At 42.8% G+C, this 19,870-nt stretch overlaps 1 protein-coding gene across 2 annotated transcripts in view; it reads left to right on the top strand.

Annotated features, from left to right (window-relative positions):
* LOC125448508 (carcinoembryonic antigen-related cell adhesion molecule 5-like) overlaps nt 1-19,798 on the top strand; it is a 65,225-nt gene extending 45,427 nt beyond the window's left edge. The window contains exons 12-14 of one of the 2 annotated variants that reach the window (XM_048523850.2): nt 351-403; nt 8,252-8,292; nt 14,147-19,798. In XM_048523850.2, the coding sequence (XP_048379807.1) occupies nt 351-403; nt 8,252-8,292; nt 14,147-14,269 (217 nt within the window). In that variant the 3' untranslated portion in view covers nt 14,270-19,798. The remainder of the gene's footprint in view (nt 1-350; nt 404-8,251; nt 8,293-14,146) is intronic. The other variant, XM_048523851.2, reaches the window with a different exon arrangement.
* The last annotated feature ends 72 nt before the right edge of the window (nt 19,799-19,870 follow it).

Below are 19,870 nucleotides of genomic sequence, written 5' to 3'. Positions count from 1 at the left end.
GACCATTTCTGTTTTTCGGGAGGTGGTGACTATATTTGTCAACACCAATAACCAAGAGCATCTATAGTAGAAGCAATTAACTCCCAAAAAGGTTCAGATGCTGCTCAATGGATTTAAGTTTGACAATATTTTTAAACTCCGCACACATCAAATATATTTTTGAAATGTCTTCCCCCGAGCTCATGAACTTACAGGCCAATCAGCAAAATTTCATGAATAGTTTGTTTGTGTTCTTAGGAAATCAATGACTGTATTTTGGCTGTGAATCATACATTTAGTGAATGTAAATTACAAGAGAATATAAGTTTGCTGAGAAACCTCTACAAGCCTGTTGTGTAATATTTATATAGGAGAAACGGTGGCTGCCAACAAAATAATAGCATAATGACTTCGCCTGGAAGTGGTAAGTAAAATAGTTTAGCACTCATCACCTTGCTGTGCTCATGCAATTTTCATTGAGCAAAGTGTTTTAAGTAACTTGTTTGTGTTAATTGTAACTTCTCTGCACTGTAATGGCATCTCAGTAATGGAAATTAATGCATTAAGTGTATCATTGCTTTGCAATAAATCTCTGTCATTCCATAATTGCTCGATAACAAAGCTTGACATCAGCTTGTCCAAATTTGCAAAAGCATCTGTTCAGCTCAAAGCTCCTTTATTTCTTTCAATGCAAGCTAATTCATCATTAAAACAATGTGCAGTGGTTGGAAGACCACATCCTTGCATCCAAGGTAAGTATTTTTGAATCAAATTGCCTGATCTCATTATCCTCCCTCATGTGTTTGAGAAGATTAATGTGATTGTTATCATACACAGACTCTGCTCTCCATAACCCACATTTGAAACATGAATTGATAGTGGAGAGACTGTTGAGTTGAAGGACCATTATGTTTTGACAGTCAAGGAAGCGCAATTCTGATTGACGAGAAAAGAAGGTTTATTTTTGTTAATTCCCCCAAATGGTAAAGTGGTGATGGGCTAGTGGTATTTTCACTAGACCATTTATCCAGAGACCCAGGTAATGTTCTAAGGACTGTAGGAGCTGCCGATGCTGGAGTCTGAGATAACACGACATGGAGCTGGATGAACACAGCAGAGTGGGCAGCATCAGAGGAGCAGGAAAGCTGACATTTCGGGTCTGGATCTTTCTTCAGAAATGCTGTGGGGAGCTGGGTTCGAATCTTGCCACGGCAGATGGCGGAATTTGAATTCATCATACACTGGAGTCTGATGATGCCCACAAAGTGATTGCTGGTTGTCAGGAGAAGCCTAGCTAAAGTTCACTAAACTCCTTGGCAATGCAGTGACTAGCACTGCTGCCAGAATGTGCCAAGAATGCCAGCTTGATTCCAGCCTCAAGTTGACTGCCTATGTAAAGTTTGCACATTCTCCCCATTTCTGCATGTGTTTGCCCACAGTCCAAAGATGTGCAGGTTCAGTGGATGGGCGTGGGAAATTGCTCCATAATGTGCAACCTGCTCCTATTCTGTGTGCTGTTGTTATTTGTTTTATCGTCTAAGACACATACATAGTTCCAGCGTTTTGCATCTTTACTTCGGGTGTATTATTATTACTGGTTCTGTAGGTGGAAGGCTGAACCAATATTCTTTCATTTAACCTCTTTCTAGCCTAGATAATTTTGACCACAAGCTTTATGTTTGGATAGACAGGAGTTTATCGAGGTGAGCACAGAAGGAGGTTACATTTTCTACGTCAATATCGCACAGGGGGCCTCAGCCAATCCCAATCCCTTCAAATTTAGCTGTAGCCTTGAAAATAATCTATCGTCAGGTACTTATTCAATTCCTTTTACAATGCTCCAATTCAATCAGCCTCCACCACGCTCTAAACAAATGCATCCCGCATGTTCAACACTCTCCGGAATAAACTATCCAGCCTTAAATCGGGCTCCTTTGATCCCGATCCCCTCTGCCGAAGGGTAAGTTTTCTCACCATCTACTGCGTCTCGACCCCTCATTGCCTTAAATCCACTTATCAAACCTCCTGTTATTCTCTCTAGCAAGAGGAACAGCATTTTTTATTTTCTAATTTGCCCACATTCCTGGAAATATTCTTCCAAATTGTTTTCCAAATTGTCATGTGTCTTCTCAGCCCTTCTCCGTGTAACCCCCACAGTTAGAAACTTTCCCTTGCTCGTGGTACCAGCATTGGGAAGAGAGACCTTTGGTTTTAAGCGTTGGCAGATAGAGGTGGAATAGTGGTTCGCCATGAACTTCATTTGCTCCAGCCTTGGGGCATTTGGGGACATGGGAGAAGGGCAAAATTTACAACTGAAAACCACCCATTGTCCTTGTCTCTGAATGCGTCAGATATTTACCCCATTTGAGTGGCACGTGATCAGCTGGGTGTTCTCACTGGTGGGGACAAGGGAGTTTTCATGCCCTTAAAGACATCAGCTCTCGCTCTTTGAGTGTCACAGCCTTGAAAGTGACCCTTCGGCCCATCATTTGTCAATGCAGAAAGAATGAAATTGAAATAGTCTGATTGAACCAAAGTTTTATCAGTTTTAATTGTCACATGAAATGGACATATTGCAAATTAGCATCACAACGTTGATACCACGAAACATTAAAAAATAGGAACAGGAGTAGGCCATTCAGCCCTTTGAGCCTGCCCCTCCATATATGGCTGATCTGCTAACTCAATCCGCTGTTGCTGCTCTCTCCCCACATCTTTTGATCCCTTTAAGAACTATATCTACTTCCTTCTTAACAACATATGAATTAGGAGCAGGAGTAGGCCATTCAGCCCCTAAACCCCGCCAGTTAATACAACCACAGCTGGCATCAAATTCACTTTCCTTCCTGCTCCTTTTAACCCATTACTGGTCAAAAATCTATCTCCTGCTTAAATTTATGCAGTATCCCAGCATCATCCACACTCTGGGGTAGTGAATTTCACAGATTCGTGACCCTTTGTGAAAATCCTCCTCAACTCCGACTTAAATCTGCCACCCCTTATCCTGAAATTGCGATCTCTCGCTCTGGATTCCCCCACATGAGAAAACATCCTCTCTAAGCCTACTTTGTGAATCTAGTTTAGCATCTTATATATCTCAATTAGATCTTGTCTAATCTCTAGTGAGTATCTGCCTAAACTATTGTAACTGTTCATAAAATGAGCCATTTATCTCCGGAATTAATCTGGTGAACCATCTCTGAACTGCTTCCTATGTAATTACATCCTTGAAAACTTTCAATGCTTTATCCTCGACTGTTTTCCGTGTCATAGAAATTCCACAGGCTCACCATTCTATGGGTAAAGATATTTCTCCTCATCTCAGTCCTAAATGTTTTATCCTATACCTTTAGACTGTGACCATTGGTTCTGGTCATCAGTTTAATCCGTGTAGGTTTGTGAGAATTTTACAGGTTTCTGTGCAATCCTCCCCCTCATTCTTCCAAACTCCAGTGATTAAAGTCCTAAGCAATCCTGTGTCTCTTCATAAATCAATTCTGCTATACTAGGAATCAGGCTGGGAAACCTTTGTTGCACCCCCTCCATCGCCAGAACATCCTTCCTCAGACAAGGAGATCAAAACTGTACACACAATGGTCCATGCATGGTCTCACCAAGGCCCTGTACAATTGCAGCAAGATATTCCTGCTCCTATACTCAAATCCTATCTCTTTGAAGGCTGACATACCACTTGTCTTCTTCATTGTCTTCTGCACCTACAATGCTTATTTTCAGCAACTGGTGTATGAGGACGCCCAGGTCTCCTTGTAGCTCCCCCTTCTCCAATCTACCCCTATTTTACACAAACACCTTATCCATTGCCTTGCATTTCAAATTGTAACGTCCTCATATGTTAATTCCTTAGTCAAAGTATTGTGCTTCTCACCGAGATTCACTAAGGAATATAGAAGCTTACCAGAGAGGCATATAAACTGGAAAATCAGCTGTAGTGTTAATATATAGGAAAATAAGTAAAGTCAGGCCAACATCCTCGGATATACCAATAAGCCCCAATGCCCTTGAATCATCCTGTTGCTGAACCAATCTGCCAATAGGTCTGTTATGATTTTAGAATGCCAAATGCTCAGTAATCTCTTAAGAATTTTAGCAAGACAATGGAAAGATAGAGTAGTCATGCATAGCTCAGGTGACACATCAATAAAAGAGGGTTTTCTGTGTGACATATAACATTGTGCATTCTTATATAAAACCACAAGATGCTATACCTACCTGTCACAACAAAAAAGTTGCCACTGTCTCTTTGAAAGCACCATGACTTTCCAACCATCCTGATATATGTTCTAATTTAAAATAAAAGGAGTAGAAGCAATAGGCCAGTTGACCCATCAGACCTAATCCATCATTCAATGAGATCAAAGCTGATCTTTTTAGTCCACCACCATTTTCCTTCACATCCTTATATTCTTTTATTTCATTTTTTTTATGAAGTTGAAACCTTTGTTTGATAACGCAGAATTTGGTTATCACTACATGTTTTGCACTGATCGGGGCAATTCATGTGAAATTCCAAAGTAGAGGGAAAACAGAATTTACTCTTGTATCAGAGGAGAGTGCTGAATGGTTGGCAAGTGGGCTCTGATTGACCCAAACATTGTCATAGAAAATGCACTCATACATGATGATTGACAGTTAACCACCAGACATTGTTTAACTTTTAAATCAAGCAGGTTGACTCCAATTGGGAAAGGCATTCTGCTGGCAAATGAACCAGTAAATGCATGCCACCTGTTTTGTCGAGTTGGAAAGGGTACAGTGTGTGCACATGTACTTTCTGTCTGCAAAAAGAAAAGTCATAATAGATGTCATTTCCGGGAGCTGCCCCTGTGTCCCACTAACTGCCTGAGCAACCGTCCTACACTGGTTGTGAGTGTACTGCTTAGCGCACTCAGAATTATTTAACAATTCATAAATGACATTCAGAAGTTAGGAGTCCCTCATCACAGTGTCCTAGACTCAACCATCTTCAGCTGCTTCATCATGACTTTCCCTCCATCATGAGGTCAGAAGTGGGGACGTTCGCCAATGATTGTACAATGTTCAACACCATTCACAACTCCTCAGATACTAATTGCTGCAAGGCCTAGACAATATCCAGGCCTCGGCTGACAAGTGGCAAGTAACATCAGTACCAGGTGCCAGATAGGGATCATCTCCAATAACAGAAAATCCAACCACTGCCCCTTGACATTCAACTTCAGAAGGGCAACCAGGGACGGGCAATAAATATTGGCCCGGCCAGCGATGTCCATGTTTCTAACATGAATGAAAGAAAACAATATTCATTAGCAGTGAGCAGACCAGCTTGCAATGTGGCATATGAGTTTCACTGCTGATGTGATGACAGGTAGATTAGACATGCACCCAAAAACTGGTGTTGAACCATACCAAACAGCATTGCTTCACCTTTTCACAACAATCACAATAATGAACACACTCAAGCAGCCAGCTCTTGCAAAACTCAAAACACTGTGTCCATCATTACAAGTGAGACTATGATTGGACAGCATTTGCAACACATCACCTTTAGAGGCAGAAGGAACTGACATGCGTGAACACACAGTGTGTCTCTTTAGCCCAACATTATTATATTTAGAGCCATAGAGCCATGAAGCGTGGAAACAGACACTTTGGCCCATGCCGACCAAGTTTCCCAAACTAAACCAGTCCCATTCATTTGGCCCAAATCTCTCTAAACTTTTCCTATTCAAGTGCCTGTCCAAATGTCTTTTCAATGTTGCAACACCAATCACTTTCTCTGGCAGCCCATTCCACACACAAACCACCCTCTGAGTGAAAAAGATGCTACTCAGGTCCTTTTAAATCTCTTTTCTGTCACCTTAAAAATATGTCCTGTAGTTTTGAACTCCCCTACCCTCGGGAAAAGACCGTTACCATTCACCTTATCTATATCCGTCATGATTTTATAAACCCCATAAGGTCATTCCTCAACCTCCAATGCTCCAGTGGAAAAAAAGTACCAGTCTCTCCTTAGAATTCAAACCGTCCATTCCCAGCTTGGTAAATCTGTTCTGTGTCCTCTCCAATTTAATCATATCCTTACTACAGCAGGGCAACCAGAACTGTCAACATTGCTCCAAAAGTGGCCACCATCCTCTAGAGAAGTAAAAATAACCAATAGGAAGGGAATAGCAACAATTACCAATGCTAGAGTCAGAGACAGTGAGGTGTAGAGCTGGATGAACATAGCAGGCCAAGCAGCATCAGAGGAGCAGGAAGGTTGACGTTTCGGGCCTAGGCCCTTCCTCAGAAATGGGGAGCTGGGAAATTAATAGACAGAGGAGGGGCTGGACTGGGGAAGGTAGGTTGGACGGTGATAAGTGAGTGTAGGTCGGGAGTGGTGGAGATTGGTCAGTGGGTCGGGTGGGTCAGATAGGTGGGGAACGGAGATGGACAGGTTGTGTCAGGTCAAGGAGGCGGGGATGAGAGGGAAAGTTGGTGATTGGGTGAGGCCGGGGGTGGGGAGATTTTTAAAACTGTTGAATTCTATGTTGAGGCCATCGGCCTGTAGGCTCCTGAGGCGGAATTTGAGGTGTTGCTCCTCCAGTTTGCATGTGATGTCATTGTGGCACTGGAAGAGGCCCAGGATGGAGGTCCAGGGGGATTCCCAATTCCTCCGCTGCATCTGCTCCCAGGATGGAGCATTCCACTCCTGGACGTTCTCCGCCACTTCCTCTACCTACAATCCAACTCCATGACCAAAGAGATATTTCCCCTGGAAATATAGGAACTGCTCACTCTGTGACTCCCATGTCCGCTCCACACTGCCCACTAATCCCACCACACCCGGCACCTTTCCCGGCAACTACAAGAGGTGCTACACCTTCCCACACACCTCTCTCCTCACCTCCAACCAAGGCCCAAAGCAAATTTATATCCTGTGGGGGTTCACCTGTACATCCTCCAACTTGGCCTACTGTATCCGTTGCTCCCGATGGGGCTTCTTCTACATCAGTGAGACCAGGCAGGGATTCGGGGACCATTTCGTAGAGCGTCTGCGCTCTGTATGTGACAAATGCCGACTCCTTCCGGTTGCTGATCATTTTAACTGCCCCTCCCATGAAAATGGGAAATGCACGGAGGAGAGCTCCCTCAACATTTTAAGGCGTTTCAGCCCATGATCTGCTGAAGAGAGATTTCATAGAATCATAGAATCCCTACAGTGTGGAAGCAGGCATTCTGCCCATTGAGTCTACACTGACTCCCTGAAGAGCATCCTACCCAGAGTCACACCCTCTCCCTGTAACCCTGATTTCCCACAGCTGACCCACCTACTCTGCACATCCCTGGACATTACGGGCAATTCAGCACGGCCAATTCACAAAACCTGCACATCTTTGGACTGTGGGAGGAAACCAGAGCACCCAGGGGAAACCCCACACAGACATAGGGAAAATGTGCAAACTCCACACAGACAGTTGCCTGACGGTCCCTGGCACTGTGGGGCTGCAAGGATTCTGGCTGGTTTGATAGGTAGATAGTTTGGCAGCTGGTAATCTGGTGAAACAGAATCAGAAATTACTGGAGAAACTCAGCAGGTCTGTGGAGAGAGAAAAAACAGTGTTAGCAATTCAAGCCCAGCAACTCTTCTCCAGCACGGCAGAGTGTAGATCCTAGGATGAGGCCGTGCGAGGAACATTGTACGTCTCAGAGATACGTGTGATCCCGGGTGGATTCGAAAACCAAAAGGCACAACTTCATTTGGAATCCATGTGGGGTGAGCCTGAGCCAAGGCGGTCAGAGCAATGACCTGTTTCTGTGGAACCGAGTTTCAGCGAATATCTTGCCAAAACCCAGAAACGAGGACGAAGCCAATGACGGTGAGAAAGGAGAAATATTCAAATGGGCAGTCTTTTGGCGAAAGGAGCTGAACACCTTCAAGCTGGGAGAAATGTGGTGCTGAGTTAAACTTAAAAAAGACTAAAAGCTGCACTCAAGTTGGACCATGCTGCTGTTCTCTCTCCACAGATGCTGCCAGACTTGCTGAGTTTCTCCAGGACTTTTCTCTTTTTGTTAGTAACACCAGGTGAGCATCTGAGTGTTTCTATAAACAGTCAGGGATAATTCTTGCAGATGAGCTTAAACTCTTGTTATTTCCCAGTTCATGCACAAAATTACAAATTTCTCTTTGTGGGAGATTTTAAAAAATCGGAAGCTTATTGAAGAAGAGCACAGTCTAATTGGAAAGCTTAAATTCTTGTTGACTTATACCATTTAAATCTTGTCTTTATAGGGGCAGCGGCATCTAGCAATGGAACCAATCCAGAAAACATGGTAAAGAAAATTACTTCTACTCTCTGTTGTTAATTTGTTTAGAGTTTTGGGCAACTTAAAGTATATCAGCATTGTCTTTTCATTGACTGTATTTTAAAATAATGGATATTATTTAATCTGCATGTTTCCCTAAACTCCATTTCACCAATGAAGTGATGTAAGGTGTCAACAAAGCTATCAAGCAGCACATACTCAGCAATAACCTGCTCAGTGACACCCAGTTTGGGTTTTACAAGGACCACTTGGCTCCTGACCTCATTACAATTCAAACATGGATAGAAGAGTTGAATTTCAGAGGAGAGGTGAGAGTGACAGCCCTTGACATCGAGGTCGAATTTGACTGTAACATCAAGGAGTCCGAGCAAAACTGGAATCAATGGGAATCAGGGGGCAACTTTTTGCTGGTTGGAGTCGTACCTGGCACACAGAAAAACAATGTGGAAAATTGCCCAGGTATGTTGTGTGTGTAAAAAGCAGAACAAATCCAACCCGGCCACTTACCGCCCCATTGTTCTGCTCTCCATTATCAGTAAGGTGATGGAAGGTGTCAGTAACAGTGCTACCAAGCAGTGCCTGCTCAGTGACACCCAGTTTGGGTCCTGCCAGGGCTGCTCAGCTCCTGACCTCATTACAGGCCATAGTTCAAACATCGACAAAAGAGCTGAATTCCAGAGGGAGAGGTGGGAGTGACAGCCCTGATATCAAAGCTGCATTCGACTGAGTGTGGCACCAAGGGGCCCTAGCGAAATTGGGATCAATGGGAATGGAGCGTAAACTCTCTGCTGTTGGGAGTCATATCTGCCAGGTAGAATGATGGTCGTGGTTGTTGGAGATTAGTCATTGCAGCTCCAGGACATCTCTGCAAGAGTTCCTCAGGGTAAAGGCCTCAGCCCCAATCATTTTCATCTGCATTGTGTGTCTGCCTCCAGCACACGGACTGTGTCAGTTCAAGAAGGCAGGTCACCACCACCTTCTGAAGGAACAACTAGAGATGGGCAACAAATGCTGGCCCAGCCATAGACACCTACGTCTGTTAACTGAATAAAACTAAACTCATCAAGTTGAAGTAGAAAATGCCACGGGTCACACAGACCATGGAAATTCCAAGCCTAATACCGAGTCATTTCTGCCTTGACTGATGACAGCTAACATGGTGTTAGGATCACTGTTATTCAACTCTTTAAGCCTGCTCCACCATTCAATAAGATCACAGCTGCTGTTTGTGTTCTGAACTCCACATTTCTTTCTACTGCTGATGGCCCTTGATTGCCCTGCCCAACTATCTAACTGACCTTAAAAATGTTCAATGACCATGCCACCCCTACCTTCCCAGGCAGATGGCTGTGCAGCTGCTCTAAAGGAGTGACCATTAGCTTGCAAGCAACGCCCACTACATCTCAACTCACCCGCTCCTTTCCATGTCCATCTTGTCAAGATTGTTTGGGATCTTGCACACTTCAATCTAATCACTACATAGCCTTTGAAAGTCCAGTAGAATCAAGCTCCATGTTTCCAACCTTTCTGAGAATCATGGAATTTCCACAAGTGTGGAAGTGGGCTGTTCGGTCGATTGAGCCCATACTGATCGTCTGAAGAGCATCCCATCTACCCTATCTCTGTAACCCTGCATTTCCCATGGCTAACCCACCAAGCCTGCACATCCTGGACACTACGGGTCATCCACCTAAACTGCACAACTTTGGACTGCAGGAGGAAACTGAAGCATCTCAAGAAAACCCACACAGACTCGAGAAAAATGTACAAACTCCACACAGACAGTCACCCCTGCCAAGGCAGGAATCAAATTGGCGCTGTGCGGCAGCAGCATTAACCTCTGGGCAACGCCAATTATCAATCTTCATATCAATCCAGTAAGCGAGCACTGAACTGCCTCCAATGCTTTTGCACACTTGCAGCAAGGAGACATAAAAACACACACAGTTCTCCCAGACATTGTCTCACAAATGCCATTTTGAACTAAAAGAGAATACCTTTACTTTTATGTTCAATTTCTCGCGCGATAAAGGCTAGTGTCCTTTGGAGGTGATCTACATGAGATGTCCTTGCTTCCCAGTTTTTATGTGCCTGTGATTTGTCATGCAGGGCCATGGCAACCTTACTTATTGCTAAGCAGCATCAGAGGGAGAAGCAGTTGCCTTCTCCTCCATCATTCCTGAGGAGCTCCAGCTCAAAGGAACTAATACGCCCAGCTCAGGCTTAAGGGCACAGTATCAACTTCCTCAGTATCGCGAACACCAATGCCTCAGGGACGCTCGGAATGACACATCATGACAGTTTGAAGCGAACGTTGCAGGAGGTCAAAATCACAACAGTCCTGAATTCCTCCATGTCTAATTGCTTAACAGAGATTTGACATCTGTCGCTGTCAATGTCTGCCCACAATCGTAACTCCTGTCCTTGAGACAGCCAACATTTGCGCCCACTTTAATCAGAATACATTCCAAGGAACCTTTGAGTCAATGAGCTAATGAATGCCTTGCAAGGTAATGTGGGAGCCCTACCTTAAAGCTGCATAAGTTCCGGAGCTACTGTGCTTCAGAAAAGAATTGCCATGGATCTGATTGAGGAATGCTGTAATGAAAACAGAAGGTACTGGAGAAATTTCACAGAAATGCTGTATTTATTGTGCCGGAAGGGATGCATCAGGTTGAAGCGTTTGACTTTGCAGTCATCAGGATGATGTGCAAGAATTGCCAATGTAAGGGAAAATCAACATTATACTGGAGGATAAGAGAATGCTGGTCGCTTGGACTCTGATTGATAGATGCATTTCCAAGGAGAATGCAGCAGATTTAAATGATATTAAAATATTGAGTCTGGTTTACATTTTAATTCAGGCAGGTTGACTCTGATTGTTAAAGGCATGGAACCAGAGAGAGGCTGTCACCTGTTCTGTTGATTCAAAACAGACTCAGTGTGAGGAACAGTGCCTTGTGCATTAATAAACCGTTAATATACAATAGGAGCATATAGCTGAAATATAGCACTAGAAAAAAAGATATTTTAGTCAGCAATACTCAAATTCTGTACTACCAAATGACCATTTTTAGAATAATATGAAGTGTAAAATTAAATTCTGAGTCTGCTATGTCAGCAAAATGGTTAAAAAGTTAATAACTTCTTTGTTATGTTTCAACTTTATGCATATGGAATGATCACTGCTTGTGAAAAGTGTGGTTTGGGTGGTGGTATTTTGTATGTTGAAATTTATTTTTGAAACAAAAAAATACCTTTTATTGCCAAATTATGCTGACTGTCTTGTGCTAAATATCATGGTGTCTGGCTAAGGTGTGGACTACCCCCTAAGAATGTGACTTTGCATAACATTGCAATAATGGTGGCTCAGTGTTAGCACTGCTGCCTCACAGAGCCAGGGACCCGGGTTCGGTTCCACCCTCGGGTGACTGTGAATTTGCACATTCTCCCCATGTCTGCGTGGGTTTCCTCCCATTTTGCCAGATTTCTCCCACAGTCCAAAGGTGTGCAGGCTAGGTGGATTGGCCATGCTAAATTGCCCGTAGCGTTCAGGGACGCGTAGATTAGGTGGCTTAGAGGGGAATGGGGCTGCATGGGATGCTCTGAGGGTTGGTTGGACTTGTTATGCCAAAGGGCCTGCCTCAATAATTCAGTACAGCCATTGTTTCACATGAGAACAGGCTATTAGCTTCATAATGAAACTGTTTGGGTGCCTGGCAGTGTGGAGGTCAACTGCATTGTGCATCGTGAAAAATCTCAGAGTGGTCATGGTTTTCCATGTCCTCTGCAAGCTGGGGCTGAGGAAAGAGGGTTCATTATAGATCTGAAGAATGTGGAGAAATGGAAGCCCTCTCAGTTGAGGAAGACAGGGATGAGGAGAATTACATGCTTCTGAGGGAGGTGGGGGAAGAGATGAACATAAAATAGAAGAGAACCTAGAGAAGTGGGACGGGATTTATTTTTTATTCATCACTGACATCAATATCAGAGCAAGAATGTATTGCAGTTCAGAGCCAACTACATTGCTGTGGATCTGGAGTCACATAGAGACCAGACCAGGTAAGTGTGGCAGATTTCCTTCTGTCTGGGATATTTGTGGCCCAGGTGGGCTTTCATGGCAATGACCAATGTTTTTGTGGCCATCAGAATCTTAAGTTCAGGTTTTTAAAAAAAATTGCTTTCTGGCTCCCAAGAATATTATCTCACTTCAAAGCCTGAACCTGAATCTCAGTAACTAGCCACTTCCAGCTGAAATAAAATTCACAAGTACGCCAGGCAGTTGTGCCTGGGTGTAGTTTCCAAGTTGTGATGACACACACACACACACACACGCACACACACGCACACACACACACACACACACACACACAAACTCTTCACACACACAAACACATGCACACGCACACACACGCACACGCACGCACACACACGCACACACACAAACACATGCACACGCACACGCACACAAACACACACACATACATGCACACACACACACACACACAGACATGCACACACACACAAACTCTTCACACACACACAAACTCTTCACACACACAAACACACACACACAAACTCTTCACACACACACATAGACACACAGAGTCTCTCTCCCTCTCTCTATCTCACACTCACACACACACACACACAGAGTCTCTCTCCCTCTCTCTATCTCACACACACACACACAGACAGACACACATACACACACGCACAAGCACACACTCTTCACACACATGTGCATGCACACACACACTCTCTGTCACACACACACACACACACACACACACACACATGCACTCTCTCTCTGACACATAAAGACACACACAGACACACACACACACACATGCACACTCTCTCTCCCTCTCACCCACACACATAAAATCTCTCTCACACACACACACCACACACACACACACACACAGACAGTCTGTCTCACACACACTCTCTCTCTCACACACATACACAAAGATGGTATACATTGGTGCTACTGAGCATCGGTGGGGCGAGGGAGTGGGATGTTTGTGGATGAGGTGCTATTCAAGTGGGGACTTCTGTGTCCTGGATGGTGTCAAGCTTCTTGAGTGTTGTTGGAGCTGCACTCATCCAGGCAAGTGGGGAGTATGACATCTCACTCCTGACTTGGGCAGACTTTGGGGAGTTAGGAGGTGAGTTACTGCGGAATTCCTAGCCTTTGACCTGCTATTGTAGCCACTGTATTTATTTTACAAGTGCAGTTCAGCTTTTGTCAATGGAAACTCCCAAGATGTTTTTAGTGGAGGATTATGTGATGGTAATGACATTGGATGTCATGGGGTGGTCACAAGGTTGACTCATACAGGAGATGATCATTTGCTGGCATTTGTGTGGTGCAAACATTGCTTATAAGTCCTATGAATAAGTGTATAAGTTGCACAAGCCCGATATACAGTGAATAAGGTGTTGAAGATTTGCATGTTTTTTGTATAATGCACAAGGTTGCACAGGACCTATATGTTAATGATTACGATGTACAAGACATACATGATAGTGTATAAGATGTATAAGATCTCTATATTATTTAGTAAGATGCACAAAACCTATGTATTAGTGAGTAAAATGTCCAGGTCTAATGTGTACAGGACTTATGTATTAGAGTATAAGATATAACATGTCTAAGATATATAAGACCTATATATTTATATATAAAATGTGTTAGGCCTATCTCTCATGTATAAGATGCATAAGTCCTGTAATTAGTATATAAGATGTCCTGGACCATATGTCAGTGTTTTAAGATACACTGGACCTATGTATTAGAGTTTAAGATGTTCAACGAATACATATTCTGACTGAGCTTTTTTCTATTTTATTCCAGACATCAGGAACAGACATTGTTTATGCACAGCCTAACATTAACCCTTTACACCAAGGTCCAACAGCTCCACCAGCACCAACTGATGGCAATAAGACTGATTATGCTGAATTGAAGTTCCGATGAGTTTTTTTTGAAGGAAAGAATGCATATAATTATAATCACTTATCGACCTGAAATGTAATACAGATGCTTGGATGTATGCTGAGTCTTTAAGCCTCAAACTTTCCAAGAACAAAAGCTGATAGACTTTTACAAAAGAAAGAAGGTGTCCAACAGATTTAGTTTTCTGTATTTTTTAAAGAAAATGATTCTTGAAGAGGACAGAATTATTAAATATTAGTTACTGTAAGTCTGCATCTTAAATCAAGGCCAAAATTGTTGGATGGAAAACAGAAAAGGAAACTAATTATTCACTGCTAGCCAATGAACCAGTTCTTTCCTTCCAAAGCGCTAGGTAGATAAAAGTATATATTTTCTCAGCTTTCCACTAATAACACGCTGCAAAACTTACAACCAATAGTAAATAGCACCTATGATACAGAGCCAAGTCATCAAAGCTGGCCTTTCTGATGAAAATGCCATTGCCCTTCACTAAAATGCCATTGCCCTTCACTGGCTACAAGCTGGTTCTTTTCAGCTTATCCCAAATGCCCTTTGGGTTATTGAGCTTGGCCAGAAACAATCAGCCTGATTGTCCTAGAGATAGCAGGAACTGCAGATGCTGGATGAACACAGCAGGCCAAGCAGCATCAGGGGAGTAGGAAGGCTGATGTTTCAGGCCTCAACCCTTCTTCAGAAAATGTCTCGGCCTGAAGCGTCAGCCTTCCTGCTCCTTTTGTGCTGCTTGGCCTGCTGTGTTCATCCAACTGTACACCTTGTTATCTCTTAACCTAATTGTCCTTTAAGACTACAGATAGTTTGAGAAGGTGGGGCTTGCTTTTATTACTATTGACATGCAAAGTTGACCGGGAGGGGAGGGAGATAACGCTGCAGGGAATCAAACATTGCCAACATTTACACCGATAGATAGCCACTTCTTTCCATTAATTCAATCAGGGTTTTCTATTTTTATCCCATTATGGAAAATGGAGGCATGTAAGAATGCTTTCTGAATCAAAATTCTGTAATCCCATTTTACCGTTGGTCTCAGGCCCTGAGAATTCTGATATTTCCCCTGTTTCACAAGGAATCGTATGAAGGGCCAATGTGAAAGAATTCTAGCCTTGCATTGTGAGTGAAACCCGACCTCTTTTCCCTGTATTGTTTTCTGTTGCTCGATCGCACTCAGTGATGCATCTCTGCTGCTAATATTTCCTGTTCTATTGCTTCTGCAAGATGCCTATTTGACAAATTCTGGTTGGGAAATAATGCTTCCAACTCACAAATTGGTTGGCTTAGCCGGCCGGCCTACAATACAGAGTGGAGCTCACAGGGTTCAATCCCCACTTCGTCTGAGGTTACTCTGAAGAATTCCTCATCCCCCTGCCTGAGGCATGGTGAACCTTGAGTGAAGCCACCACCAGCCATCTCTCTCTCGCTCTCTCTAATGTGAGAATATATAAGGAGTATAGCAAATGTTTTATTAGCCAGTGCCTCAGGAGTGTGCCCGATGATCAAATATTCTGGTTAATCAGGAAGTCCACATAATCAATGTAAAAACACACTAAGTAGTAGAAACATATTGCAGGCATTACACATGTCACTGTTATACTTTACTTTCACCATAATTCATTTAAATAATAATGCAGCATTGCCCTAAATAAAACTTAGCAGCAGAGAGCCTTCTCACACTCACCTTCAACTGACTATTCAGACCTTGCGATATTTGAAGAGAAATTGACTCGAAATTGAATGAACTGTTAATATTTCTTGTGGTCATTCAACTGAACAGCAAGTATATTTACATTTATGTAAATAAATTTAAAAATATAATTGAAGAGTAACCTTCACGGTATTTGAGGTATATAATTTCTGCAGTTTTATTGAGAGTGGTACAGGATAAAACGACATTTGCTGTATCATCGTATACCTAAGAACCTCAGCAAGACTACTGGTGGTGGGTGGGGCTTGAAAGGTGGGGCTAGTGTGTTACCACTAGATTGTTAATCCAGAGACTCAATTAATGTTCTGAGGACCTGGGTTTCAATTCCACCACAGCAATTTGAATTCAATAAAAATCTGGAATTAAGAGTCTAATGATGATCATTAGTTGTTGGGGAAAATCTGTCTTGAGGTTCAGGAATGAGAACTGCCGACCCTGATTTAAATGTGACTCAGAACTCACAACAATATGGTTGACTCTTAATTGCCATCTCGGAAAGTTGGAAAATAAATGCCTGCCTGGTCAGTGACACCCACAATCAGCGAGTGAGTCATGGAGACATGCAGCGCAGAAACAGACCCTACAGTCCAACTTGTCCATGCTGACCAGGTTTCCAAAACTGGACCAGTTCCATTTGCCTGCAATTGGCCATATCCCTCCCAACCTTTCCTATTCATTAACTTGCCCAAATGTCTTTTCAATGTTGTAATTGATTCAGTCAACATAAACTCCAGCCCAGGTTTTAATTATTAACATTTGAGAGAAAATCTTTCCAGAAATAATTACAAGAGCATATTTAAAACAATTGAGAAGGCAGGATATGATTTTAAACGAGTATTACAAAAGTATAATATTTAACTATCGAGGATATTTCAATAAAATACATTTATGTAACTAGTTAAAGTGGACTTAAATTCAGTTTGTGGTATTAATAGGTGCAAAACATGTGACAAGCAAGCAGTGACAAGTGCCTTAATTATAGACATGCTATGATTTAGACAATAATTGACCGAGCGCCAACATATTTTCTGACAATCAGATTGTCTTTCATATGTTGCTAACGTCTAGTTCCTTCTTCCTTCCTTCTGCAATTTAAATTCCACGTCTTCATTTTGTGAAACACACACACACACACACACACACACACACACACACACACACACACACACACACACGTTGTCTCAGGGTGCTGGGTAATGATTACCCAATGCCAAGCTCTGAATGCCTTGTGGGAAAGCATAACTCAGGATGGCATTCATAATAGCTTTCCCAGTAACCGTGTGAGATGCAACACTGGAGCTCAGGCATGCAACGACAGGACAGTACTGGTTTTTATATCAATAACTAAAGGCAGGAGATTTCTAGAGCAAATCCCTTACTACTTTCCAAATTACATAACTCAAACAATAGTTTCAACTAGTTCTGTAATTAAAATACTGCAAGTTACTGATAGACCAAACAGTTCGGTTCTTCCTCTCACCCATCCCTTCCTCCCACCCCAAGCCGCACCCCCAGCTACCTACTAACCTCATCCCACCTCCTTGACCTGTCCGTCTTCCCTGGACTGACCTATCCCCTCCCTACCTCCCCACCTACACTCTCTCCACCTATCTTCTTTACTCTCCATCTTCGGTCCGCCTCCCCCTCTCTCCCTATTTATTCCAGTTCCCTCCCCCCATCCCCCTCTCTGATGAAGGGTCTAGGCCCGAAACGTCAGCTTTTGTGCTCCTGAGATGCTGCTTGGCCTGCTGTGTTCATCCAGCCTCACATTTTATTATCTTGGAATCTCCAGCATCTGCAGTTCCCATTATCTCGGAAGTTCCAATCATAAGTTGCCTAGATCTGATATATATTTCTACTGAAATCTGTTAATTCGTATTTGAATGCACATTTTATGTGAATATGAATGCATACGCTGAAATCGACAATACGTGACAAAAGATTCTACTTCCATAGACTTGTCTATTTAAGTTTCCCATTATGTATTATCTAGCATATCTACAAAACAGAGATGGTGGGGACTGCCGATGCCGTGGTCTGGTATAACAAGGTGCAGAGTTGGATGAACACACCTGGGCAGGCAACAACAGAGGAGAAAGAAAGCTGACGTTCCGGATCTGGACCCTCCTTCAGAAAAGATCCTTCTTCTGAAGAAGGGTCCAGACTCCAAACATCAGCAATCCTGCTCTTCTGATGCTGCCTGGCCTGCTGTGTTCATCCAACTCTGCACCTTGCTGTATCTACAAAGCACATTTTCTCAGGATAAAGTTGCTACTTGGATTAATGTCATTACCAAAGATATTTTGAATTTGTGCCTCTCAACTTTTGTTAACACAGAGTGAATTTGTGTTTACAACCAGCAAACCTGTATGATCCAAAAATGGTTGGGAAGATGAGTGGCCAGGATAACACAAAGAGCCTACAGATGGATATATACGGATTAAGCAAGTGGGGAACAACTTGGGAGATGGAATATAATGTGGGGAAATCTGAGGCCATGGGCTTTTACTGGAAGAATTGTGAAGCTGAATATTGTTTAAAGAGAAATAAATTTCAGTTAGCCACAGGGGAGAAGGATTTGGGAGCCCATATTCATGAATTGCAAAAAACTAGCATCAAAGTTCTGCAGGTCATAGGAAAGGCAAATGGAATGTTGGAACAAAAACAGAAGTTGCTGGAAAGCTCAGCAGGTCTGGTAGCATCTGTGAAGTAAAAGAAAGGAGCGTTCCTGAGGAAGAGTCACCGGGCCCGAAACGTCGACTCTGAATTTTTCTTCACAGAAGCTGCCAGACCTGCTGAGCTTTCCCAGCAGCTTCTGTTTTCATTCCTGTACTCATTGAAGTTTAGAAGAATGAGAAGCGACCTTACACAAACATGCAAGATTCTTAGTGGGTTTGGCAGGGTGGATGTGTGGAGATTGTTTCCCTTTGTGAGAGAGTCTAAGACCAGAGGACATCATCTCAGAGTAAAAGATCATACATTTAAAACAGATGATGAGGAGGAATTTCTTCTGTCAGAGGGGAGTGAATCTGTAGAATTCTTTACAGGGGACTGTCAAGGCTGGGGCATTAAGTATATTCAAGGCTGAGATTTTTAATCAGTAAGGGACCAATGGGGTGATGAGACTAAGGCAGGAAAGTGGATTTGGGGATTATCAGGTCAGCCGTTGATGGCGGAAAAGATTCGATGGGCTGAATGGCTTACACCTGCTCCCATGCCTTACTGTCTCATGTTTTTATGGCATTAAATGTTCCTTAGTTTAATGATAGGGAGACCATTTGCAAACATGCTCAGTAATCTGTGTATTAATGAGAAAAATCTGGGTGTGCGTGTGGGCTACATTACCAATTTTAGTCTATAACTTCCGAGCCAAACCCATGTGCCTACGTATATATTTATCTTTCTTGTAAATTGTTTCAATTCTTTCACCTTGCATGCTTCCCCTGAGTCTGTTGAGGCAAACAGGTGTACTACAAGACAACTTACAATGGAAAGCAGCAAACAGGAGATGCAAAACAGTTTGATTCTCAGGAGTAACTCCACTCGGAAAGATTCCTTTGGGAGCTTCCTGGTTTTCATTTCATCACACAATATAACAGCTGAGATCATCAGTGCTCACAAAGAATGACAAATTCTCACTTAGTTTGAATCCTTGTGAATTTCAGCCTCGAACCTGCACCATTCATCTAATATTTATCTGTATATGTACATATATATATATATATCCAATAACTTGTAAATATGGATAAAGTTATCATGCTACTAATGACCTTCCCTGAAAACAATTTTGCATTGTCGTTTTAAAGCTTTATGTTATTAAAATATGTCTTCACTCCAATGTATGAGTGTGTAGTGATTTTAGAAAAATTCTTCCGAATATTGTGAAGATGTATCAGAATTTC

Source organism: Stegostoma tigrinum, chromosome 41 (assembly GCF_030684315.1).
Source record: "Stegostoma tigrinum isolate sSteTig4 chromosome 41, sSteTig4.hap1, whole genome shotgun sequence".
Taxonomy (NCBI): domain Eukaryota; kingdom Metazoa; phylum Chordata; class Chondrichthyes; order Orectolobiformes; family Stegostomatidae; genus Stegostoma; species Stegostoma tigrinum.
This window is presented reverse-complemented; position numbering and strand designations above follow the sequence as displayed.